Source organism: Syngnathus typhle, linkage group LG17, assembly GCF_033458585.1.
Source record: "Syngnathus typhle isolate RoL2023-S1 ecotype Sweden linkage group LG17, RoL_Styp_1.0, whole genome shotgun sequence".
In the NCBI taxonomy this organism is placed as follows: Eukaryota; Metazoa; Chordata; class Actinopteri; order Syngnathiformes; family Syngnathidae; genus Syngnathus; species Syngnathus typhle.
The window spans coordinates 4,402,245-4,427,970 of record NC_083754.1 but is presented as its reverse complement, the minus strand read 5'-3'; the positions used below and the strand labels follow the sequence as shown (position 1 = coordinate 4,427,970).

General features: G+C 41.2%; 3 protein-coding genes across 6 annotated transcripts; 1 reads left to right on the top strand and 2 right to left on the bottom strand.

Moving 5' to 3' along the window:
• Positions 1-1,611: 1,611 nt before the first annotated feature.
• arhgdig (Rho GDP dissociation inhibitor (GDI) gamma) lies at positions 1,612-12,998 on the bottom strand. Of its 2 annotated transcripts, XM_061303052.1 has the most exons (8): positions 12,774-12,998; positions 11,631-11,734; positions 10,113-10,289; positions 5,439-5,612; positions 4,977-5,060; positions 3,591-3,667; positions 3,299-3,362; positions 1,612-3,148 (listed from the first exon to the last, which is right to left on the bottom strand). In XM_061303052.1, exons 3-8 carry the CDS (start codon positions 10,183-10,185, stop codon positions 2,949-2,951), a joined length of 672 nt encoding a protein of 223 aa, XP_061159036.1. In that variant the 5' UTR covers positions 10,186-10,289; positions 11,631-11,734; positions 12,774-12,998; the 3' UTR covers positions 1,612-2,948. The 2 variants fall into 2 exon arrangements, with proteins under 2 accessions (XP_061159036.1, XP_061159037.1); XM_061303053.1 differs by lacking the exon at positions 10,113-10,289.
• Positions 12,999-13,145: 147 nt separating this feature from the next.
• Positions 13,146-22,498, bottom strand: clcn7 (chloride channel 7). Its single transcript, XM_061303048.1, has 27 exons — positions 22,358-22,498; positions 21,809-21,899; positions 20,113-20,910; positions 19,374-19,448; positions 18,947-19,012; positions 18,782-18,847; positions 18,541-18,673; positions 18,339-18,448; positions 18,182-18,262; positions 18,042-18,104; positions 17,860-17,943; positions 17,677-17,770; positions 17,433-17,497; positions 17,243-17,359; positions 17,106-17,160; positions 16,944-17,004; positions 16,439-16,580; positions 16,154-16,247; positions 15,917-16,089; positions 15,806-15,857; positions 15,586-15,713; positions 15,396-15,481; positions 15,175-15,310; positions 15,035-15,094; positions 14,788-14,964; positions 14,626-14,706; positions 13,146-14,279 (listed from the first exon to the last, which is right to left on the bottom strand). Exons 3-27 carry the CDS (start codon positions 20,224-20,226, stop codon positions 14,193-14,195), a joined length of 2,400 nt encoding a protein of 799 aa, XP_061159032.1. The 5' UTR covers positions 20,227-20,910; positions 21,809-21,899; positions 22,358-22,498; the 3' UTR covers positions 13,146-14,192.
• On the top strand, positions 21,051-24,154 carry slc2a6 (solute carrier family 2 member 6). 3 transcript variants are annotated; one of them, XM_061303051.1, is made up of 9 exons: positions 21,051-21,161; positions 21,241-21,307; positions 21,425-21,696; positions 21,805-21,901; positions 22,043-22,142; positions 22,346-22,539; positions 22,649-22,824; positions 22,929-23,212; positions 23,276-24,154. In XM_061303051.1, exons 2-9 carry the CDS (start codon positions 21,263-21,265, stop codon positions 23,611-23,613), a joined length of 1,506 nt encoding a protein of 501 aa, XP_061159035.1. In that variant the 5' UTR covers positions 21,051-21,161; positions 21,241-21,262; the 3' UTR covers positions 23,614-24,154. The 3 variants fall into 3 exon arrangements, with proteins under 3 accessions (XP_061159035.1, XP_061159033.1, XP_061159034.1); XM_061303049.1 differs by having other exon boundaries at positions 21,104-21,172; XM_061303050.1 differs by lacking the exon at positions 21,051-21,161 and having other exon boundaries at positions 21,188-21,307; positions 21,522-21,696.
• The last annotated feature ends 1,572 nt before the right edge of the window (positions 24,155-25,726 follow it).

Here is a 25,726-nt window from a genome sequence, read left to right as displayed (position 1 = left end):
GGACTGGCGACTAAATGCAACATCATATTGAAATTGTCCAAAAAAACAAAGAATAATTAATTGGTGATGTCAATTCTAATCTTAATTTTATCAATACATACACAAATCGTGATTATTGTGATATTTTGTTTATCATGTTATTAAAAACAAGACATTAGCTTCAATTTAAATTCTTCAATCACCCATGGTGAATATGAAACATTCCCTGGTTTCGGTTTCAAGGGCATTGCGTTTATTGAATGTACTTAATCTGTCTGTGTGGTGTCAGTAAATAGTCTTCCTTGTCAGGCATCAATTGATTACCACCTCCATAATCCCTCACCTCAAACTCACCTCTGACAGTGGTAAACACCTCGGATGAAACTCCTGATGTGGCACCGGTTCGCACAAATAATAATATGAAATATAAATAATATAATTATAGTGCACCGTTAATAAAATGCTCACCCAGTTTCTGATTTATTGTCAATATTAAATTTTTTAGGAACATATTGTTCTGATTCTTCCAGAGGATAATCTACTCACGCTGTATGACAGTTAACACTCGGGAATTATTTCACAATTGGCACTTCATGATCCAAACTGCGTGTCTATGTTGCATAAGACCTCGGAGGAAATTAATACAATAACCTGGGCACACACTCGTGCACGTGACACGAGAGGCAAATCGCAGCACAAATCTTTTTAGTGACACTGACAAAGAGGAGATCCTTGCTGATCTTTGTCAAATGCGTTTGAACGTTTTTCCATGGATTCCTGCTTTTGGAAAGATGCTAACAAGATTTTTCTTCTCATTTTCTGCTGGATTTCACTGACTTCCATCTGGCTCACTTTGACTTGGATTTAAAATCATTTGTTTTTGCATTTCAAGAAGAAGTCAGGATAAAAGTCATATTTTATCCATGTTGTCCTAACCGACCAGACGAGCAAACTGGATCTTCTGTGACATTACAAAGCCGACAACACCTAAAAACCTGTGTGCCTTTGTCTGCCGTCTTGTTGTGGTAACATGCATAACAAGTCGTTCTTGCAGGCTCGCTGCGAGGAGCCTATCATGACTTCAGACTGGGGCCTCCTGCTGCTGCTGGCTCTGCTGCTGCTGGCCTTGCTCTACGCGTTCCTTTATCTGCCCGCCGTCGCCCACCGTGCCCTTCTGGAGCAGGCCATCCGCAGCAACAACACCACCACCACCACATCGCCTGAAAAGGAGGACTGGCTCTCTGACGAGTAGGATTTCATATTTGAACACTCTCCATGCATTCATTACCACGATCTGTTATTTTATCTTTAAATATTCTCTGAGACATTGAGTGGAGGTTTTGCTGTCATTCATTTACCGTATTTCCCCCACTATAAGGTGCACCTAAAACCTTCAATTTTCTCAAAAGCAGACAGTGCGCCTTATAATCAGGTGAGCCTTATATATGGACCAATATTGAGCCACTACAGCAGGCGTGTCCAAAGTCCGGCCCGCGAGCCAAATGTATATATCTTGTATATGGACAAAGTTTTAAAATGGGCCATTCATTGAAGGTGCGCCTTACAATCCGGTGCGCCTTATAGTGCGAAAAATACGGTACTACTATTAAAAAATAATATATAGAATGTTGGTTCTTTTCAATTGCCTTTAATAAAAGATACAGCATACAAGATTCGACACAGATATTGAACAGTGATCGCTCCGCAATTCAATTGACCGCCGCTGTTCAGCTTGCCCTGCTTTAACGAAGATCCATTTGGATCATATTTATAGTCAACCTTCAACACCTGGATATGACAGTGATTTTTTTTTTTTTTTTCAAACCACCTTTTTACAATGACGTATAAAACCAAAAGAGATACTCTCTCTTATTAAACCATGCAACACCAAACAAGCCAACGTTTACGATTATTCATGAATTACAACAAGTTGAATGAATTCATTGTTCATCAATATTGTCAATATCCTGTCTACCACACGGGTCAGTATTTCTACTGGGGATGACTAAATCACACCTGAATGTATGTTTCCTATTTACAGAACATGTCTAAAAATGTTCTCCATTCTCACCGAGTTGAGGCACACTGGCAGAATCAAATCACATCGAATATCTTCTTATTTGTCATGTCATGCAATGCAACTCTTACATTGGATATCATTTGATGATGCCGGTGTACCTAATATTGTGGTCAGGGGCCAACGAGTGTGATAAGTATCAAATCCTACACATGCAATTCTTTCTACACTATACACAGTCCAATTGTTTTCTTTAAGTCTTTCAATGGCCCGAAAAAAGCTTCTCAAAGACCCGAAAAGTTTTCTGCTTTAGAAGCAAAACGTTGCACAAAAAAAAAAAAAGGTCTACGTGATGAGGTTAGCTCTTTTTGAAATGTGGTTCTCATAATATGTAATGTGCTACTTCAAAGTTTGTACTTATCTACATGAAATATGTGTCAGCAGAATAATGTGCTCTAATTACGGCAATTAATTACAAAAGGACTTAATATTCCAGTTGAGACAGAAGTTATTGTGCATGTGTTGTTTTCTTTCGTTTGCCTCTTTTGGATGTTATTAAATCCTCGTGTTGTTTTGTGCTGCACTCCAGTCCACTGCACCTGATTCTAACGATTTATGAAATTTATGACATAATAAACAAGACCATTTAGGCGCAGCAATAGCATCTTTTCCATTTTTTTTTCTCTCACAGATTTCGCTTGCAGTTTGATAAGATCCACTGTTGCTAAGTGACATCATATGAGGCATGAGGAGAATGGCTTCTCTGGAAATTTCACAATCTTTTCAATGCAAGACAAAGGCTACACTTCTCGAAGCGTCCCTTTTGTGTTTTTAAGAGAGTTGCGTACATAGATGCAGATAAGAGAAGAAGAAAAGCATCAAAGATGCACTTTGGGGGACAAGAGAAGAAGAGACTTTCTTCAAGAAACAGAGTGGAACCAGAAGAGCACCTCTACTCATCCGAGTCCTTCTTGATCTCCAGGTTCCAGTCCCAGGTTGAGTAGATGTTCTTGTCGTCGTCGGTGAAGTGGGACTTGATTTGGTAGAGGCCGCGCGAGACCAAGCCTTGAGGCGTCTCATCGGTAGGCAACGCAAACTCGTGTTCGTTCTCACGAGGACAGTAACTGCCCATCATGTAGGACACCTTGTCCACTGCGGGGACAAAAGAAGTGGACCAAATGGGTCACGTAAAAAGTTCTAACCCAATCCCAGATCTCAATTTAAGTAATTAGTAATTAAAATAATAATAATGATAATAATAATGTAGATTTTTTATTTGGCAACCTTTAGGGCAAAACTTACATTTGACTCCTTTTCTGAAAGTCACATGATGGTACTTCAAGCCAGCCACAATTTCTTTGTTGACCTGCAAATACACACGCTCCTCAAAATAAATAAATAAATCGCCACTCTGAAGAATTTCCAATTAACTTTTAGTTGAGTCATTATAACAATTCTGGAAATTGCTTTTGTGTTCACTCTGCAATGCTCGATGTTGAGCACTGTGAATATTTGTTGGGCAAATGTGCAAGGCCCAGCAGACTGGCTAGGTGCAGAATATTAGGAACACTTTCAAGCATGGCTTTCCTCTTACCTTAAAGTGTATTTTCAGCTTGTATTTCACTCCTTCCTTTAAGGTGACCGTCTTCTCCTTCAAGCTGTTAGCATCTCCTGGACAAAGACATCACATGACCTCAGCTCACCATCACGACATTTGACCTCAAAGTGGTGACCGCAAGCGTCAACATTCAGAACACTCTTTTCTTTTGTTCAAAAGCCAAGTTAACTTTATTTCACCGTGAGCTTGAATGGTTCCATGCTGAAGGAGAGGAAGTTTGAAAAGCAATCAGATAGGGATTCACTGCTTAATCCTTTTATATCTCCATTTAAATCGAAGCATTGGTCTTGAGTGCTTCCTAATGGACAGTGAAGCAGGAAGTACGATAGCAAAACGAGGCTAATAAAAACAGCCCGGGTTGTGTTGATAACACGCACGCACACACAGGTTAGAGGTTCCTTATTAAAAATAAATGTCCATGTGACACACTCAAGCATTTAAGTAAAAGCAGATCTTCCTCTATTTCATGTTAAACCTCCCGAATCACAGCTCCAATTGTTCTCATTGCAAAAGGATTAAATGATTCTACTATGAAATGAATTGTGGCACATTTACTCCACTGCTTCGCCTCCCCTCAATTCCCTCGCTCTCCATACGTTTCTCTCGTCTCCGGAGGCACGGAAGCGAGAGAAGCTGCTGAGAAAATAGGTCACGCCGTCTAGCTGTTCTCCTCAGACATATTGTCCATAACATACATGCATAAAACGTCGGTGGTCCGACTGAAACCTTTTTAGCTCGCAAGTCAAAGCAAAAATGGCCGCTTTTGTGTATATTCAATTTTTACTCTCCATTAATTTCTATATAAAATATATAAAAACCTATTCTGAGGCATGATTGGAAATATATTTCACCCTGTTTGTTTGCATTATCTCATATTGAATCATTTCCAGGAGCATCTGAGTCATTTCCAGCAATTCAGCAAACATTACATTAACTATAACACAATGCATTTTTTTAACGTGTCCATTTGTAGGACAGGAAATTATTCCGCACAAAGTTTTGATATGGAAATGTGTGAATGCAAGCAAATCCCTACACTTGTACGGCGCATGAATACATGCATGAATGCAGACCAACACACACACCTCACACTAGCTCCCCGTCCCTAGCTGCTGCCTCCGCTTGTGCCCGGGGGGAAATGTCAATAATGCCCACTAAGCAAACATTTAGCTCTCTCGCTCTTTCTCTCTCTCTCTCTCTCCCTCTTTGGACACACCCAATGCAGACATTCTGCTCGTGAATGCAGCACAACTTGGTGGGATGCCTTGCTCCGGGGCAGCCTGGTGATTTGTGCATTTGTGTTGGCAGTAGTGTGTAGCAGTAGTAAGAATTAAGGAAACACTTTATGGTGTGTGGGTGTACCTGTCAGATTGATGGTGACCGATCCGGATGGCTCATCAAATAACAGGGTCAGTTTGGTCACCTGGACATTCGGGCCGGAGAAGTCTGCAGAATATGACATTTATGAAGCCAATATTTTCCTTTAGTTATGAAATTGAAGAAAAAAAAAAAAGATAATGTGATGAAATGAATACGACAGATGCATTGTGTTGGGTTATGTTCGAGTCTGTGTCGATCTTGTGATATCAGATATCAGCCTGACTGTGCGATATGAGATGCTGCTGAGCAAGGAGTTTTGTGTCCATGTGTGTGTGTGTGTGTGTGTGTGTGTGTGTGTGTGTGTGTGTGTGTGTGTGTGTAATCAGAACTTGATGACTTCAACTGCATCCATGTACAGGAGCCGTTACATTGATTGAATGAGAGCTGCAGTAACATGGCCGTTGGGATGAATCATGCTAACAACGTATACACAAAAACACCAACCTGACATCATAGGTCGCTTCCCCAGCAATGTCTGCTTGTATTTCACCAGACTCTCGTCATCCTTGTCCAGTTCCTGAATCTCCTGCAAAGTTTTCTGAGCCGGCGGATTGTAGTTGAGGTTCCGGTCGTCTTCTTCCTCCTCCAATGGCAAATCTCTCTTGTCCATCAAGAATCCTTTCACAGGAGGTTAATGGATGGTGTTAAAGTGAAATATCTTTCAGTCACACACAAGCATGGATAATAGGAGTAATATTTGAAACGAATGATCACAATTAGCTAAATTAGTTATTAAACTATGACGTCACCATTGATACATTGATCAGAAGTGTTCTGGAGACATTTATTTTGATGTGACCTTTTATAAAGGATAAATGTGTGATCATTTGAGGCAATAAATTCATACCACAGGACTTAGACAACCTGCTGTTTACTCTGGCATCTCAGTTTTAATGAGACGCATCAGCTCGGTATGTCGAGGTAATTGAATGGCAGGAAGTATACAAACACACACGCACACGCAAAATAATGCATATAATCACTTTGTGTTATAGATTCAGTCAATATATTAGCGTAATGTGCCACACACACACACACACACACACACACACACACACACACACACACACACACACACACACACACACACACACACACACACACACACACACACGTGTATCCCTGCATCGCTTGCTTACAGCAGCACCACACCCATTCTGAGCTCAACGTGCTTGCCTTTTTCCGTTACCATAGCAACCCTTTCAACTCCCTTCCCGGTGACATCATCGCTTCGCTTCGATGTGACTGAAGGTAGACCCCTCGGCCACATGAATTTTCATTTGACGTGATAAAACATCCATCCGGGCAGCCATCATTTTATATGTACACCCAATGTCATACGCCGGGGGTCGCCGAGAAGGGGGTGGGGTGGGGCAGACACCTGTCAGTCAAATTGATGAGACATAAAGACCCAAGATGATTGACATTTCTTAGCCGTCGTATCTGGTAACTGACTGAATTCCTGATTTTTTTTTTTCCAGCAAAAGCCACACGCTGATTTGAATTTCATGAGGCTCACCATGTACGTGTTTAATTCCTATTGGGCCCCTACGGAAGAAATCGTATTGTTTAAATTCAATGCGGTTAATGAATGTAACATTACCTCATAAATGATTTGCCCACCAGCATCTATCCATCCATTCATTTTCAACACCGCTTATCAAACTTTACCTTCCCTTCGGCAAAGATCCACTATCACCACGTTCTGGTCTCCAGGCTGCTGACCTGGCACACCGACTATACCTCTTCTCATTTATTTTTAAAAAGCAAGCTTTCACAGAAATTCCGTCGGCTATGTTTTAACATGGATTGATTAAACTATATTGTAATAATTACTCTCATGCCTAGAAATGCTTACAAAATTAAAATGAAACATTCATATTTGTACAGATTGGTTAAAGCTATTGTTTTTTGTTTACGTTTACAAACGCAAAAGAAATGCACAGACAAAAGAGTTGTATGAATAATTTAGGTTCTTCTTTGGGTACTTGCAGAAAACAAATAATTACGGAAGTCTATCTCCGTTGTCATCAGTGGAATGACAATTCCGAACTACAGCAACACTTTTAACTAGTCGCGTAAGCCAGAGGCCTATTTGGTCACATGACAAATTAGGAGACTCGGGTGTTGCTGTGGGCTTCTCTAGTTAAATCAACATGTAAAAATCAACAGAATGTTTGGCAGGCAATAGATTGCTTCGGGCGGAGAAAAGTGAGAACTGATGCTCACAATGGCAAGCAAAACTACACAACACTATTTGCAATGATACATATTAAAAGTGTTGTTGTAAACGGTATAAATATGTAAAAATAATAAATAAATAATCTAACAAACTTCGAAGTGGAATACGAGCCAATTGGTGACACTTGTTTTACTCTCAAACAAAATTTCCTAATCCACTGAAAACAAAATTGTTGAATTTAAGTCATTGTGTAGATTTCTTTAAAAAATATATATATATATGGATCCTGACGATTCCATTTTGTGCAACCCAAAAAAAAAAGTGAATTCAACAGCATTTTTTTCAGTGTGTGAAGTAATGTCAAAACCTTTTTTTTCCCCCTCCAGGCTAAATTGTCACCATCGTTACACATTATATATATTTTTAATCGAAATATGTAACTAAGATAACCTCTGTAAAATACAATGATAACACGATACCGTCAAGTACTTGTATTTTATAGGCCTTGCTGTTATTAATGAGATAAATCTCCAGCCAGCGTGGCATCTGCTTGATCAAATCCAGCCATTTAACTCGATTAAAGAAGAAAGCATCAACAGATTACATTCATTCCAGCGTGCGGTCTTCACTAAAACGACGAGACCACCGTCGATCCGCCGAACACCGGCTGCCCCGTCAGCACTCCGAATGGACCCTGCTTCCGAGCGGAGTGACACCCGACGCACTCGTGTGTCATAACTGACATACAATAACTCCGCCGGCCTCCGTTTATTATGATTACACAGACCTCAAACACACGCGTGCACGTTCAATAGCCTTTTATGATCATGGCGGGCTTGTCGATACCGTTTACGACCGGGTAGGAAATGCAGCTAGTGCTCACTTGGTATTTAAATGAGTTTTTAGCAGCAATACATAAGACCTGTTTGAGACAGAGCTAGCTGCCTGGGGACTCTGTAGTTAAATTTTTCAATTAATGGGTCCCTCAAGGCCTCCGAAGTGAGTCTGGTTTTTATTTATTGACATTATAAACTAAGCTTGCTTTTGGATTTTACAGAAATATTGCATGAATGTTGTGTGAGTAAGAATGCAAGGATGAATGAGTACATTGCGGAGGTTAATCCAACGGTGGGTGATAAAAAGAATGAAAAGAAGGAATAGGAGAGAAAACGAGGTCAAAAAATGATGGAGGATGGGAAATGAAAGAGCGAGTAAGCATTATCATGTAAAATGAGTGATGGAGGAAAAGAAGGGTGGGGCTCAGTGTGAGGAAAAACGAGAGAAAGGACTCGATTTGAATGAACTTCAGGGCTGCAAAACTATTAGAGGCCTTTTTTCTTTTTTGCTGCATCATGTTAGTTATAATCGAATGAAATGATCTGTGCGTGGGTTTCAGGAGTGCTGTCTTCAAAAGCATGTCTGAGGTTTTTTTTTTTTACTGCCAACTAATGGCTTTAGTGGATCCGTGCGGCGCCACAAAGCCTTATGGATTTAAATGCAAACATCAGTATGCAAAGATGCTTATAATAACTGTGGCACTATGATGAGTTTCCGGCTTCAGCATGATCGACTTTGGGGTTTTGTTACATTCAATGACGTTAAAAATAAGTGGACCGGTAAGAATTGCGCAATACTTGACGATGTTGCTTGGTTAGCTTCACAAAGTGGAGGTTGGTTGTGGGCTCTGTGTGGAATTTGAATCTTCTTTTCTTTTCCTGGGTACTTTTTTAAAAAAAATCATGGTAGATTAATTGAAGATTCTAATTTGTCTCCAGCTGTAAATTTTATCTTGCTTAGTTTTAATAGACTGACCCTACATTAATTAACAGATTCAACCTACATTCATTAACTGTACTACCATAATTAAATTAAGCTTATTGAACCTAAGTAAATTAAATTGGACTCAATCCTATTCATTGTAACATAAACTCAAATAAATTATGTTGACCATTAAAATGACTTAATGCTTAAAGAAAAGCTTTAAATTAGGATTGATTTTTTTTTTTTTTCTAGACCACTTCTCTACCTCATTTGACTTTGACCTCATTCGAGTCTCTGACTTTGGACAAGAACACCCATGATTGGTCGCCAGTCAATTATAGGACACCCAAAGACAAACAAGCATCAAGACTCAAGGAACATTCATCTCCAAGTGCTCCATAGCAAAAACCAACACAAGTAGAGCAAGAGATTATTGAAATTGTGTCACTTCTGCTCCTTTTCTCTATATTCAGCGTATTTCATTCACTTCTCATTTTCTTATGAATCTTTCTTATGTCTTCATCTGCCATAAACTTCAAAAAGTCCCTACACACCTGCGTGTGGGGAAACCCCGGAACCTTCCGCCATCTGTCACTGTTAAGTACTACTGCAGAGAAGCCATCAAACACACGCATACAAACACACACACGGCAAATTCAGAAGTTGGTGACATCATTTGTGTGCTGTGTCATCACATTGGCCCGTACACAAAAAGAATTATTTGCACATGACAGAATTTCCCTTTGCAACTCCCCATCCATACATTTTAAGACAATTCAATCTTGTGTGAAGTGAAGAAACACAAGCGTATGGGCACAACCGCTATGATGCAGGGAGACAAACACACACACACACACGCACACACATGATCAATAGCTATTGATTTGCTATCTTTGGCTTGTCTTGGCAGCGTTTCATGTCGGACATAAAAATGTCCACACCCGCCAAGATTGAGACATATGGCGTACGTGTGTGTGTGTGTGCGCACACACACACACTAAGAGCACACATGCACGCCCTTTAAATGTCGACATGTAAATGTTAAATAGCAAATGAAACAATTACGAAGTTGTCTAACACATAATAAATCTACAATCAGTGAAGTTGTACTGGACTAGTTAAAGAGACCACACACACACACACATGCACGCACACAGACACACACACGGCCTCACCTCTATAGCACATAGTTAGCCACAGCAGCTCCAGTACCTGACCCCCAAACTCACAGGCGTCCACTCCCAGCATGCTGCCTCTGTGCGGGGCTACGCTCAACGTGACAACTGGGTAGGGAAGAACCGGCGAAGCAGGGAACCCTCCACAGGTAGCCCTCAAAAAAAGTAGAGCATCCACTGAAGTGAAGAAAAAAAGAACGGGGTCAAGCGTGCATTATCCTCCTCTGAGTCAAATACAACAAAAGGGAGATTTTGGAGAGGAAAGCAGAAAGAAGGAGGCAGAGGCACGGAGGTTATCCTTGGGTGTGGATGTGAGGGGGGGGGAGTGGGAGAGAGAGAAAGAGAGAGAGTGAAAGAGCGAGCGAGGAGGGGAGAGGAAGAGGAGGGTGAGGCAGCTTTCCACACTTCTTCCCACTGCTTCTTTCCTCGTCAGTGACAAAAAAAAGGAATACAGACAAAAGCAAAAGTGTAAGATGATTTTTAGTGTGGATGCAGCATGGCTGGCTGCAGTGGTGTGATACTCAGACGCTGGCTATCGATTCGTAGCTGTGCATCCACTGCTCCCCCCCCCCTGCACGTCTCCCACCCCCATCGTTCACGGTACCTCTGTCATGAGCCCAGAGACTGCAATGAGCTCATCCTTTAACCCTCCCTCCCCTCACCTCTTTACACCTCATTCCCTCTCACGCACTCGTGCGTTCTTTGACTTCCCGTCTCCATATTTTATTCTCACGCGAGGTGTCCTCTCCCTCCGTCTGTCCATTTGTCACCCCGGCATCATCGTTTCTTTCCATCTCACATCTTCTTTATCTCCCTGTGGGTGACCACACCCTGGTGCACCCACAACTCCTGAGTCTTTACTCATCCTCCTATTTTCATCCTCAAAAATGGAGGGGGGGGGGGGGGGTGCATCTGCCACTAGACAATCAAACATTGGTCTCTTGTTAGGAGTGCAGCTTTCTAAATGTGCCTTAAATATTATTTTATAGCAACCATTTGGACAATCTACTATGTGTATTTATTGCAAGCAAACACCAGCCAGATGGGCTTTAAGTGTATGTTGCTAAAAAAGAAGATTCAGGGTGATGAATGAATGGTTTGAGATATTAAGTGAGAAAAGTGAAAAGGGCATAAGGAATTTGTGTTGCTATCTGATTTCAAAGTTAATCACTACAAACACATTCTCACAAAGGCCAAACGATTCTTAAAGGGAAAGTCAAGTCAGAAAATTTTCATTTCAATTAAGAGTCAAAATCTACCCACTTTTATCCATCTCAGGAGGCGGCCATTTTGTCACCTGCTGTGGACTGAAAATGACGTCACAATGCCTAAGTAAATGTCACGTGACCAAAGGTCGAGCCGTGATTGGCCGTTACCTGACCCCCGACAGCAAGTGTCAAACTGCTGAATGCCATTGTAAAGACCTTTTGACTTGACATTCCCATTAATGTTCCGTTCAGTCGCCAAGTAATGTGCTGCCTTAAAAACAATCTTATGCCAAGATGTGCACACTCATACCTCAGACCCAAACAAAGGTCCAATATGTGGCTCAAGCTTCATTCCTCCACCAAATTCTGTTAAAAAGCACCCTGCGGATTTCAGGTTTATCAGGAAATCGCACCCTGTAAAACAACACAAACGAGAAAAAACCTCGTTAGCGGTCGAAATACAACAGCACTGTGAAGTGCAGAGCAAACATAAACCTAGCACTGAATCAAAAAACCCAAGGCAGATTCCACCAATGAAAACGTCGCTTTAAAACCACTATGAGCTAAACCAATATCTTAAAATGGTTAACGACAACCAAAATGAATGTGATAGAACGGCCTCACTCCATCAATCGGCCTGCCAGTGGCAGCAGTGAGTCTCTCTCTCCTGTCTGTTTTAAAGCAAGCCGAGGATAAAGCTATTATATTCCTATTGCTTTATGGAAATATAAATCAAAGGCGGCAGTGGTCCCAGGTGGGGGGCCCATCTATAAAAATGTGTGGCTGAACCCCGCAGCCTGGATGGTGTCATAAAGAGTGTGTCAGTGGAAAGGACTCTGGGGGCTTTAACTGTGCATTATCACAATTTTGTTCGTCAAACGGGACAAAACTGTTTAAGTACCAACGCGGGGCGAAACCCGCCATTGCTTGTATCAAGAAAATAAAACAAATTGAACTGTATGTATTCCTTTTCTATAGCGCTTGGCATTATAAGTCTCATGCTTGACCTGGAGAGAAGGATTACAAACAGCAAATTCAGCGTGTTAGTATTACCAAAATAGCACCACAAATAAAAAGCTGAATTAGACAAAACCGCCGGGAATTGATTAATTTAGTGGTCTATTACTCACAAAATTAGCACAAATGACCAAAATTATCTAAAGCACAAGGGTGGCAAAAAAAGGGAAAAATGTGAGAGGTCAAGTTTGTATTGCTTTCAGTTTGATCAATTTGGTGTCACAACAGCAAGGATTTATTTGACAGTAATCAAGAAAATGTTCCATTTTATTTTCTTCAATTACAATTATTTACATATCTGTTCATAAGCATGAATTTGGTTCTTAAAAAAAGGACGTATGACCCTACCCAAGTTTGAACGTGCAAATACTTTGGCTATTTGTCGCCATCTAGTGGCGACTCTAGTTAGAGACAAAGTGAGAAGCGTCACACTTACCACGCCTTGTGAGCATCACGTTGGACGTCAAATTTCCATACAATTGCCTTCATGCTCCAGAGTATGAAGCTTCCAAAATGCCTGTTTACATTTGCAAACAGCACATGATAATACAATGTGTATTATTAACACTTAGTCATCAACCAAAGTTGCATTGATCTTAAGTAGTTGCGTCAATATCATGTTGTAGAACAGTCTCATCCACGGACCACATGAGACTCGTTGCACACTGTGTTATCTGGAAGAAGCAATTAAAGTGCAATGTGGTCATAAAGGGATGGTCTGGAGCTACACCCAGGAAGGTTGTGATGTTTAAAGGCCGTGAAAAATAAAAATAAAAAGCTCCCACAGCTGCCTGAATTGATCCAAGTGTTGTGCGTGAAATATATTCACAATATATCATTTATTTTATGAATTAACCCAATTGTTATAAAATAGAACACGGGCTTTATTTTCTACATGGAGAACTGTACAACACAAAAACAAAAGAAAGCGTAAAAATAAAGAGTGTAACGGTGACTAAACGGGATGAAGATCCAAAAATATATTTTTGTATTCCACATGATATCAATAGATAGGGTTAGAATCTTTGCTTACATTCGTTTTGAGCTTCCCATGTCACACTTTCTTTTCTCAGTAGTAGCCACAGTGCAAACATTTTTTTTGATGATAAAAATATCCCATTGTAAAGTTGATTTTTTTTTCCTCTCCCCCAGACAGTAAATGTTGAAAAGTAGAGAAACGGATAAACAGAGGAAGGAGGGCGTACCTGATTTCTAGCAAAGACAGAAAATGGGCAAATCATCTGCTACTTCACTTTTCTTTAAAAAACACACTGGATAGGTTGTGCGGGACAGCCATGTCTTCTCTTTTCCTCATGCATATTCTGTTAAAACTAAAACAAAGAATAAATAACACAATTCTCTCAGTGCAAAACAACAGAACATTGTGAACGCGGAGGAAAAACATGAAATTAACGACGACTTTTTAGTACCGTTTTACCTTCCGATTGCAACATCTAAAATTAATGTAGTGCACAAAAGCATTGGTATAAACTATTCAACTCTAATTGGTTTGCATTACAACAACTTCATCGCCACCTGTCAAGATATGTCGTGATTATGACCATTTCCCGTGAAACAAATGTTATTGGACCAGAACTAGAAAATATAAACAAGGTGGTTTGGGAAAGATGACAACAACAAAGCGCATGTATCGAGGAAGTTACAGTATGATTTTCACATAGAGTGGAGGAAAGACAAACTGGGCTCTTTGGTGAAGGAGCCCCTGCCTGGAGATGTGTTTGGTTGTCATGGTAATCCTCCTTGACCATCACATTAGGCACTTGTCGTCGTCGGGCTACGGCAAAGTTCTATGGCACTGTTTTTGCATGCGTGTGTATGAGTGTGTTTGTGTACACTATGTCTGGGCCAGCTGAAGTTCCTCCAGTCCATGTTTGCCCAGGTGATATCGAGCCAAGTCTTTCCTGGTCACCAGTCCAACCACCTGCAGAGTGAAGAGAACAAGCAGTTGAGGCAGTGACACAGATGCAATTCCTCCCTCTTAGTTTAGTGGCTGGTGTAAAACTTTAGATGCTTGTAAAAAATATTCTCCTATGTTAAAAAAAAAAAAAAAACATTGCTGAATACTAAATTTGAACTGTGGCTAAATCGACAGGATAGTGTCATATTATCATCCAATAGGTGGCAGTAAAGCGCTTTGTGGTGTGAGTGACAACTGCTAAAAAGATTTGAATAAGATTTTTTTTTTTCTTTTGTAACATTAACATGCATACCAACACAAATAAAAACAGGTTTTGTGCTTGAAACTGGAGACAATTGTCCATGCTTACCCTGTTCTCATCATCCACCACAACCAGGTGCCTCAGGCCCAGCGCTCTGACCAGCTTGAACACGCGAGGAAGGGATGTTTCCTGCAAACAAATCAGCTCTGTCAAAAAAAACCCACTACATCCACTTATATCAACAAACAGCTGAGCGTTCTTGTGTATTACCTGTGGAACGGTGTAGGGCGTTGGGTTCATGAACTCCGAAAGGTCCAGCATACACTCTCGCTCATCTTGAGAGACGTGGATGCTTTGGATAGGGGGGAAGCGCGGGTAGGCGTCTCTAAAGTCCTTCAGTTGGAGCTTCCTCTGGGTCAGCCGCGACCGAGCCAGCTCCACAAACACCTTCGAGCAAAGAGCGAGGGGGGGGGGGGGGTGTTTGGCGACAGTCAAATGCGTTTCTCCTTCCACTCACCTTGTGCTTGAGGAGAACGATGAGCTGTGAGCGAAGGATGAGTCCGCAGAGCTTTGCTGGCTGAACGGAAGAGAAGAAGTCAAATGAAAAGCTAGCGGTCAGATTGGAAACATTTGGACGATGTGTCACAAGCGACTAACCTCTTCGCCGGATTCACCTTGCGGCACCACCACGGGGAAACCGTTGTGATTGGTCGATGTGTTGCTCAGGATGTCCACGATGGTTCCCACCTTTTCTATTTTGTTCAGGCAGGTGACGGAAGAACTCATCACTTCTCTGAAAAAAAATTGACAAAAGTTAGGGGAGATTATTTAGCACTGGTGCACTTGTGCTTTTCTCCAGTATAGTAAGAGAATGTTACCGAGCTGTTAGCCAGTGTGAGGTGGCAGGAGCTTCCCAATGCAGGAATGGAATGCTCTGCAGCTTAATGTGGATGTCATACAAACCCTGACGGAAAAAGACGGAATATTCCATCATCTGTGTGATTTCATTTTAACACTATACAACAGAAACCAAAATGACTTGAAAACAATGCTATTATTATTGCGTACCTCCACAAAGTAGTCCCCAACAATCTTCGCCGTCATCAAGACTAGCATGATGGGAAGTCCATACGTGACGTTTCCCGTGGCCTCCACCATGATGACGGTCAAACTGAGAGTCATTCTCACAATGCCGCCTGCACGCACAACACACAATTATTATTTCACATTGGACACCCGTGTAAATCCAGCAAAGAGCTGGCGTCCGTTAGAAGTTCAATCGACCCACCTAACTGAGCTGCAGCTCCGATCAAGGCATATTTACCAGGATCAGCCCAGATCTAAACACACACGTGACTGTTAGAATCCAGGTATTTGTCCAAGTTCTTTCCAAACATACCGATCCGGTGGCCGAGATGGCGGATAGCGAAATTCCGCACAGTCTTCCCCAGGCGGCTCCGATAAGCAGAGATGGGATGAAGACTCCAGCGGACACGGTGAGGCCGTACGTCCAACAAGCCAGGAAGAAGTATGTGAGAGTGAACAAGCCCAATGTGAGAGGATTGTAAGATCCTGTAAAGAAGAGATGGGAATAACCCAACAGGCTTCTTCTGCTTGTGGCATCACAAATATTTACCCGGCTGGTTGTGGAAAAGACTCCGGACACTTCTCTCTGGAGTGTTGAAGAAGGCTGTTGCCATGGCGTTATATTCCCCATCGGCACAGAACAGCTGCAAAGAGAAAAAAAGAAAAGCTTCATTTCTGAGTATTATTTGGGCTGGACCATTGGATCAAGGACACATACTTGTGCTTACTTCCTCAAAGGCTGGCACGAAACAAGACGGACTAAAAAGGGAAGCTGACGCATATGCAATACTTCTTTTTTAAGTCTTTATATGTCCCTAAAATTGTGTGTGTGTACCTGCAGAGGATACTCCTCCGTGTGTTCGGGATCGAGAGGTTGACAGTCGTCGGAGAAGTAAATCATGGTGAACGCCACTGTCGCCGTCACGGCAGCTACCAAGGTGGCCTCCATCACTTGTAGACAAGGTCGATGGACGTACCTGACACGCACGCAACATCATGTTGTGGTTTTAGTGAAGAATATTATCACGCTCATCCGTCATCACCAGCAAAATATTTCCATGACAAACGTGTTTTTAAAACCAAAGTAGGTGTATGCTGACTTCTATTTAACATGAGTTTGAATGGTTGGTCTGACGAGAACGTAGAAAATATTCAAAGTTCTCTTACACCTCTCAAACCAATCATACCCGTTTCAACACTGTGACTATTTTTACACTTTAGTCACATGACACCAAATGATGCTTGCGCACATATTTTGTATTATTTCTGCCGGACACAAAAGACATATGACACTTTGGCGGTGACTAATGCAATACTGTTCGCCCTTGGCCAGCCTTCACCTTATCCTGAAGATAGTCAGCCAGTAGTTGAGAACGTTGAACAGAGCTCCTAGAAGTCCACCTGCATTGGGAAAATGATTTTTTTTTTTCTTTGCACTCCACATAGCAATCAAACCGATTGTTGAGAGGATGCATGCATAAATATATATATATTTTTTTTACCTATAGCACCCATGGCAATGAATAAGGGAATTTCATAGAGGTAATAGGCCACGCTCTGAGAAAACAAAATGTTATGGTGTCATTCATACAGATTTAACATTGGTCTTAGGAAAGGGGAAAAAAAAAAAGGGACTTACCTCATTCTCAAATCGTCCAAAGTTGATGAGACCGGGGTTGGAAAGGTCACCCGGGTTTTTGTGGTAGATGCTGAGGAAGAAGTTCAGGGTGAAGGTGGAGATCATGGATGCAAAAAACTGCGGATGAAAAGGAAAGGTCAAAAAGGTCAGTTACCGTTACTACTAGGAAATCCGGATCGCTGTGACTTACTATCCTCCATGTGAGCATCTGGTTCCAAAAAGAAGCACCTTCTTCAAGGGAGAAAAGCACGCCACCTGTTGACCCCAAAAAGATGTATCTGCGATTTTGACATATTGAAATGGTGTAATTGCTTAACAGGCCTTTGCCTTGAACCTTCTACCAGGCTCGTTATGATTCAACTGCGGCTCTACCGGTTCTCACTAAACTCCTTGCGGCTGTTTAATATTGCCTAACTCCATTGTTGATTTTTTACCAACTGGGGCTCCAAAAGCAGCCGAGACTCCAGCGGCAGCTCCGGCAGAAACAAAATCTCGTTTTTCCGTGTCTCTGCGGAAGTATTCGAAGATCTGCAAACAGGCACCAAAATATTTTCACCGCGCACTATAATTAAGACGAAAAAAAGGATGGGCATGGTGTTACAATAACACACACTGACCTTAAAGTCTCTTTTTAAGGAGGTGCTCCTGCCCTGAGACACTCCTGCAGCTACGACTGCACCAGAATGAATCATTGGACCTTCCTAAAAAAATGGTCGGGCATTGCCATATAGCCAACGAAATACAAAAAAAAAATTAACATAGAAATAAAATGTCTCAAAGGATTTCAAATGTTTCTTACCTTTCCAACAGCGAGTCCACCCACGACTGAGCAAATAACACCGCACACTTTCACCACCAGTGTCTGACAAAGAACACACAATATTTAATCATGCAATTTTGGCTTTCTATTAATTAGTTATCCCAAGTATGTGTCGCTACCTTGAGTCGAACCACTCTAGGAACCTTGACCCCATTTAGGTAACACTTGATTTGCGGGATACCACTTCCTGCTGCAATAGGCTTCAAATAGTACATGGAAAAAATCAATTTGATGAGTGGTGATCATTTTTTCACTGATTTTTAATCTTGCTCTTACCTCAAAAAAGGCAACAATGATTGCTCCCACCATGACAAAGGCGGAGTTTAAGACAGCCCAGAGGATGAGAGAAAGCGACAGTCCGCCCACCTCTGTAAACCTCTCAATATCTACGAAGGTCAACAGTCAAGGAAAGATGTTGAGAAGTGCCTCTCATCATGCTCGCATATCAACTGAGTTTATTGAAATGTATCAAGGATACTTTCTTTGACAACTTGGTATTTGAATCCAGCCAGTTGCTCCACCACAATATCAATAAAACAAGCAATGAGGCCCGTCAGGAAGCCGATCAGGCCGCAGACCACCCAGCGACTGATCTCCAAACAGCGAAAACCCTAAAACAATGAGGTAGGAAAAGGAATGTAACCTTTATTCACTAGAAATAAGCATAAGTGAATATATTTGATTGTGCATGTGTGTGTGTCTGACACCAACCCACTCACCAGATAACTCATGCGCCTCTCCTCCTCCAAAAACAGCTGGTTCTCAATATTATCGTAGTCAAGACTCTAAATATACCAAGAAATGCAAATAAAAATGTTGTAACCTTTTTGCACAAGCAAATTAATCTTACGGATGATGGCAAAGTTTTTCCAAGAGAATTTTACCTCAAATTTGAGTGATAGTAACTTCTCATTATGAGGGATTTCTTTGGGATGACCTCGATGGGACTCCTGCAAGAGGGGGGAGATTAGATTGATGAGAGAAGCATGACATTAGTCAAAAATCACATGAATCTATTATCTTCAGTATCTTCAGGGAAACAATTGTGATGGTTTCAAGCCTCAGGACAGTCATGTGACCCTCAGATGGGTTCTTGTACATTTACAGTTACAACTTTTCAACCTTGATTGAATTTCTATAAACAAGGCAAATTTTATGCTACTTTGATAGATTTCGTATGTTCCATTCACAAAATAAGAACGTCCCTATACTACGTTTTTATTTAATATATTGAGGGAACAGATGTATAACATTACGTGAAGAGTGGGAGAGACATCAACCTTAAGGAAGTATCCCAAAGTCACACTTTACCTCATCTGATGTGACCTCCTCTTCTAAATCCACATTACTGAGTCTTCCTATTTGAAATACAGAACCTCCTCCAGGCTACAGAGCATGAACACAAAGAAGAAATACAATTGTCAATGAGTGCTTTGTGAATATAAACATCATGTGGACTGCATTTTCTTCTGTACTGGTCCTTTATTGCCGCCTTTAATAACACTGTGAAATTATTCATTTAGCTGGAATAATGAAGCAGAGTTTAAATGACAGTGGAAAATACAAAATACTGAAATAAGAATGAGTTGCGTGCGTTTCCACCTTGAGTGAGGACAAAGTGTGACATGAATAGTTCTGGTGGAAGTACGGCTCATTTTCCAGTGTTGCGACGTAAATGGATCAGCTGACTACAATGATGGTAGCAGATGAATAAATGAATTTACTGTCGACAATTAATCAACTAATTCAATGAAAGATTAATTTCAGTCATGCTCTCAACTCCTCCAATTGTACATTTTTTTTTATTTTTACAGCAAAACTTTTTTTTAACCGGACAAAATTGTTTGACACTGTCATGCACGTTTTTCTTTAATTAATTTGGAGGATAAAAAAAAGGAGACACAAACAACATGCACCGATATGACGAACATTTGGTTTGCTGATACTATATCTTCGCAAACATTATTTGCAGTATTTTTACGATTATTCATTATGAAAACATGTACTTCAATCAGCTGTTAGCTTAGCATGCTAGCTTCGCAGTACGGACCTCTCTGGAATGTTGACGTTTCTCGGCGCCGTTCAGCAGCGGCGTCGCTTCCCCCGTGGTACCGGACTCATCAGTTCGGCTGGACCACGACACTTTCTTCGTGATGTTAGCCATGGCGGGCGCTCGAACCTCCAACAATGACGGTGTTACTTTACAAATTGAAATAAACGAATAAATTGAGCCATGTTTAGAATTAGTTGCCCGAGACCATCATCCCCGTGACTCGTGACGCTTTTGTAAGGGTCGCGTGCTGGACCAAAAATGTCCGTTATTCGCAATGAATGATGGGTATTGTAGTTTTAAGCTAATAGCCCACACAGGAGGTGATAAACTACTGTTGTCCATGAGTATGTTACGAATAACCATAGACATGCCATTTAAAAACACTTTCCTTATGGATGAAGGAAATTAAATAATTAAAACTCATGTTTTGTGGGATTTAATAATGCTCTTAATGTACTTTTTAATGTGGACAGTCATAATAGGCATGTTCCAACTCTTATGAGACTCATCTTAAAGCAATTTACAGCAAATCTATTCAACATATTGAAGCAAGCGCAGGCCACTCAGATAAACAACTCACATTCAAACCTTGGCAATCTAACCTTACATGTTTTTGGAATATGGGTCAAAAAGCATTCTCAAGCTATGCAGAAGGGGAGAGGATTGAAACTCTTTACAGAGAGTGAGTATTTTGTGACTATAGCAACTGTACTTTTTGTCTCCTGACTCAACAAGGGAACTTATCTTTTGCTTTCATTTTCATTTTGAGTGCCATCATCAACAATTCCCACGTTCCTGCACAAAAAAAAGAAAGAAAGAAATGACAGATGGGACAACAGTCAGTAAACCTAAAGGACAAAAGGATTTAAACTGAGTCAGATTTTGATGACCGAGTAATTTTCACCACAAAAATATTCCAGTTGGTCATTTACAAAAGTCCAGTGGCGATCCACTTCCCACTTTCAATTTCATGCTGGCTGCTTTACCAGCAGCCAGGATGTTCATTTCTTCAAACGGGACATTCCTGCACCAGACATCCCTCACAGGTTCCTTTTTTGTAAGCATGACTGATTTGAAAGAAAAAAAAAACAAGCTATCTTGGCCACTTTGTCATTTTTCTTGAAGGCTACTGCAGTCCTGTGCTGATATGGATGAAGAAAGACCTCTACTCCACTCAAGTGAGGCACCTACGGTAAGAGATACAAAACTTACCCCTACTAAAAATACAACTACTTTTACTGTTGTACATTTCAAGAAGTTTGAATTTCGGACACATTTTAATTCATTTAATCGCCGCTCTCCAATCCAGTTCAACAAATTCAAACTTCTCCTGGCTGTTTTTGCGGCCGTATTGGGGAATTTCAATTTTGGCTACTCCCTGGTCTACCCGTCTCCCGTCCTGCCAGTGCTCCAGGGTCCTGATGCGAACCCCCGGCTAAGGATGGACACCTCCCAGGCAGCCTGGTTCGGCTCAGTTTACATGCTGGGAGTGGCCCTCGGCGGGTTCGGAGCCATGTTACTCAATGACCTGATTGGCAGAAAGCTGAGCATTATGGTGTCAGCCATCCCTTCTGCTGTTGGGTCAGATATTAAATTCTATTTCAAAAGATAGTAAATTGTTGCTGCAAGATTGAATACATTTGTTGGTCGTCGTGGCAACTGATTTCATTCTGAATGTGTGCATTTCAGTTACCTGTTGTTGGGAGGGGCTGTGGAATTGTGGATGCTCCACTTCGGCCGCTTCCTCACAGGTGTCGCCGGAGGGGTCACAGCGGCTTCCATTCCTGTGGGTTGCCATGGTTACATTTTTTTTTAGCCTTTTATGATAAAACATTTACTTTTTTCCCCCATTTCTTAATAATGATGGAATGTATTTTGTGGACAGAAAAAACTTCAATAAAAGGTCATTTTTTTCCTTTTTTTCCAGGTTTACATTTCAGAGATCTCGCACAAATCATTGAGAGGAGCTCTGGGAACCTGCCCTCAGATTACTGCGGTGTTCGGAGCGCTGGCGCTATACGCTTTAGGTTGACGTTTACATTAATCACTATGAATGAATGAATTTATTTTGTTTCAAACATGTAAACTATGGAATATTTGAGGATGAACCTAGAAATGCACTAGAACCTGCAAGTCAACTTAATTTGACCTTTGGAGAACTTTTGAATGCAGATTTGGCACACCTTGCTGTTCTCTCACTTTAGCATATGCCTGATGATACGATGTACAGGTCTGGTGTTACCGTGGCGATGGCTTGCAGTGGTAGGATGCATCCCGGCATTGCTGATGGTAGTGCTGCTCGTCTTCATGCCCTACTCCCCCAGAAGGCTCCTCTCCCTGGGCAGAGAGGAGCAGGCCGAGCGGGCCCTCCACTGGCTAAGAGGAGCCGACTATGACATACAGAGCGAGCTTGACGCCATCAAGGTGAGAAGTACACTATGAAGAAGTTAGAACTTGACCAGAATAAAGTTGAACTGGGTCAGAGTGTATGATAGCAACTCGCAGATTCTCACGACGTGCTTTTTCATTTCAGCACAGCATCGGTCTGCAGAAACGGGTCACGTGCTCCCAGCTGGCTAAGCCCGTCTACCACCGGCCCATCCTCATCTCCGTCGTGATGCGTTTCCTGCAGCAGCTGACTGGCATCAGCCCCGTTCTTGTCTACTTGGAGCCCATCTTTTCTCAGAGCAATGTCTCACTGGAGCCCAGGTGTGAAATGCGGCCCGACTTGTTCCCTCATTGCGCAACACGTATCATTATCGTTAATTGATGACCATTTTTGACATAGTCACTGTCTCTGTTCACTGTGTCAGATACGATGCAGCGATCGTCGGATTGGTTCGCCTTGTTTCTGTCAGCTTGGCAGCCGTTTTGATGGACAAGGCAGGGCGCAAAGCTCTGCTGTACATCTCCAGCTCTCTGATGTTCTTATCTATGCTGACTCTGACCATGATTTCCCACGACACACCAAAACCACCGGGGCCCGCCCCTCCCAACTTCACAGCAATGATGGAGGGCAACCTCCACCATGACGCCGCTCAGCTGGCGAGCAATCAAACGGTTGTTCCACTTATCAGCGTCGTCGTATTTATATTTGGTAAGTGATTAAAACAATCTCCTATTGAAAGCCATCTATGCAAGCCTTTTGTTTGTCTCCTAGGATACGCCATGGGATGGGGCCCAATCACGTGGCTGCTCATGTCAGAGGTGTTGCCTCTGGCCGTCAGGGGCGTGGCCTCGGGTTTGTGCGTGGCTGCCAGCTGGTTGACGGCCTTCGCGCTCACAGACGCCTTCACTCACCTGGCGGACACTTACGGCCTATACGTGCCGTACTGTTTTTTCACTGTGGTGTGCGTCCTGTGTCTGCTCTTCACCGCCTTGTGCGTCCCGGAGACCCGAGGAAGATCTCTGGAAGAAATCGAGAACTATTTCAGGACACGCCGATTTACTGATCATGATCACCCCGATGCACAGTCTACACAAACAGCTGATGAGTGAACATTGGACATTTCATGTTCTCCCACTGTTCTTTATGTGATGAATAATAAAGTTTTGTTAGATTTTTTTGCATGATATGTTATGCTGACATTTTCGAGGGCCTTTGGAGATGCTTAAAAAAAATGAAAATGGCCTCTGATTACAGAAAAGAAGAAAAAGAAAGGATCAATATTTGACTGTACTCTACTTGAAAAAAAAATGGAATGCTTTGTGGATTACACGCATACCGAAAGACATTTGAAACATTGTAAATTATTTGCATAATGACATCCAGCAGGTTCGCCAATCTCGAGAACAAATATGTTGGCACGTTTTGATTTACTGCAGACAGGTCACGTGGGGTCAGGTGGTCACAGGCTTGCGTGACAGATGCATGTAGAATATTCCTGTTTTTGTGTGTGTGTGTGTGTCTCTGTTTAATGAAATGAGTGACATTTTGGCTGTTTTTGACTAATTAAAAAAAAAGTTCTCTTGTACAAAAGCTGATACTTGATGAAAACGAATGACAGTGGAAATGAATAAAAACAAAAAAAAAACGGAATGGCTCGTCAAACTCCAGATATAATTACAAAAATGCATTACATGAAGGTGACACATTTTATTGACGCATTTTGATTCTTCTGACGTCATGACTTTGATGCTTGCAAAATATCCAATGAGAGAGTACACAAGGGAGCACATTATTTTGCTCGAACAAAGAAAATAATGAATAATAATGTTGAAAAGTTTAAATTAGTGGACATTCACGATCAAGTCGCCTTAGCAGAAGTGTTTATGCGAGTCTTTTGGAAGAGTGTACTTCTCTCCACTCAGAGTTTATATACCTGCTGAGTCAGAGTCTATTTTTTGCATTCGTGACTCCACCCACCTAGTGTGTGTCCCTAATTTACTGCCCTCTCGCCACCGCTGTCCGAGGGACATTCGACTAAAATTCTATAAGCAGCAAAATGTTCTAGTGCATCTTTATGCACAGAATAAACACAATTTTGTAAGCTTATTTGTTGAATAATTTGTAGTGGAACTATATTAATTGTGTAGATCTCATAAAAAAAAAAAAAGTATCAAAATATGTTGAAGTCTTTCCACCTTCCTGACATCAACAAGTATAAAAAATGTATTGGCTCATTAAAGTTTGTAAAACAATTTTAATGAGAACAAACACGTCACAATATATTTTATACAATATACACAATATATATAATATTTAATATTGTGCTAATATGATTCACTGAATCATACTAGAATATTTTAACATGAGTTCATATTTTTTTACCTACACTAATAAAAATAAATACTTAAATAAACACTGTTCTGAAAAGTGCAAGTCAATATTAAATATCTTAATTTTGGATACAACTCTAGATTGTGTCGGTTAGTAGATTATTATTTTTCTCTTAATAAATAGTTGCGCCCAGAGTTATCTTTTTGTTTTACTCGCTACGTCATCTCATTCACAAAACCGAGTCAGACCTAAACAAGCCATCTGCCTCCACAGCTTTTGAATCCAGATTAACATCAAAATATTTGGTGTAAACAGTTTGACTCATTTCTCATACAGATTTGTCCTCAGCCACTTCTTGAGTCTGGATGTGAGCTTAAATTAAATGTAAGCTTGCATCATTTTATTTATTGATTGATCGATTTTTTTAAATTAATTTATTTATTTATTTACCTTTTATTTATTTAATTTACTATTTACTTTTTGATTTATTTTCAGTTTTATTTCATTTTTTTTTGCAAGCACGTTATGAACCCCCAAGAAAAAAAAAATGGAAAGGTCAACCTGCGTGTGTATTTCAACACTTGACAGTGCAACAATAATATAATGTACAATGTTGTGAGGATGTCTCTACTGCTTGGAATGTCGCTCATCAGGCCCGTCGAAACAGACACGCACATACCACCACCACCTCACCCATTTGACATCATGCGCAGGCAACACCCTCTCACACCTTTCCCTACATGGCTGACTTGTGTGTGTTTTTTCCTGCAGCCAGTCAAACTTAGCAAATAAACACAACATGACTAAAAATATCAACACCCCGGTGAAAGCTCCAGGCTTGAGTCCGCAGCGCTTATGAAATTCTAAAAGGTCTAAAAAGGTGGCTCGGTT

Bases quoted from the DNA above. Each gene is read 5' to 3' on its own strand.
- arhgdig (XM_061303052.1), bottom strand. From the start codon at position 10,185: ATGCTGGGAGTGGACGCCTGTGAGTTTGGGGGTCAGGTACTGGAGCTG. The intron at 5,061-5,438 runs GTTGGTGTTTTT...CATATTCTGCAG, and splicing joins GAAGCGACCTATGATGTCAG to ACTTCTCCGGCCCGAATGTC. The intron at 3,363-3,590 runs GTAAGAGGAAAG...GTGTATTTGCAG, and splicing joins AGCTGAAAATACACTTTAAG to GTCAACAAAGAAATTGTGGC.
- clcn7 (XM_061303048.1), bottom strand. From the start codon at position 20,226: ATGGCTAACATCACGAAGAAAGTGTCGTGGTCCAGCCGAACTGATGAG. The intron at 15,482-15,585 runs GTACGCAATAAT...TTTTTCCGTCAG, and splicing joins TTGGGGACTACTTTGTGGAG to GGTTTGTATGACATCCACAT. The intron at 14,965-15,034 runs GTGAGTGGAAGG...CTTTGCTCGAAG, and splicing joins TCGTTCTCCTCAAGCACAAG to GTGTTTGTGGAGCTGGCTCG.
- slc2a6 (XM_061303051.1), top strand. From the start codon at position 21,263: ATGGATGAAGAAAGACCTCTACTCCACTCAAGTGAGGCACCTACG. The intron at 21,697-21,804 runs GTCAGATATTAA...TGTGCATTTCAG, and splicing joins GCCATCCCTTCTGCTGTTGG to TTACCTGTTGTTGGGAGGGG. The intron at 21,902-22,042 runs GTGGGTTGCCAT...CTTTTTTTCCAG, and splicing joins TCACAGCGGCTTCCATTCCT to GTTTACATTTCAGAGATCTC.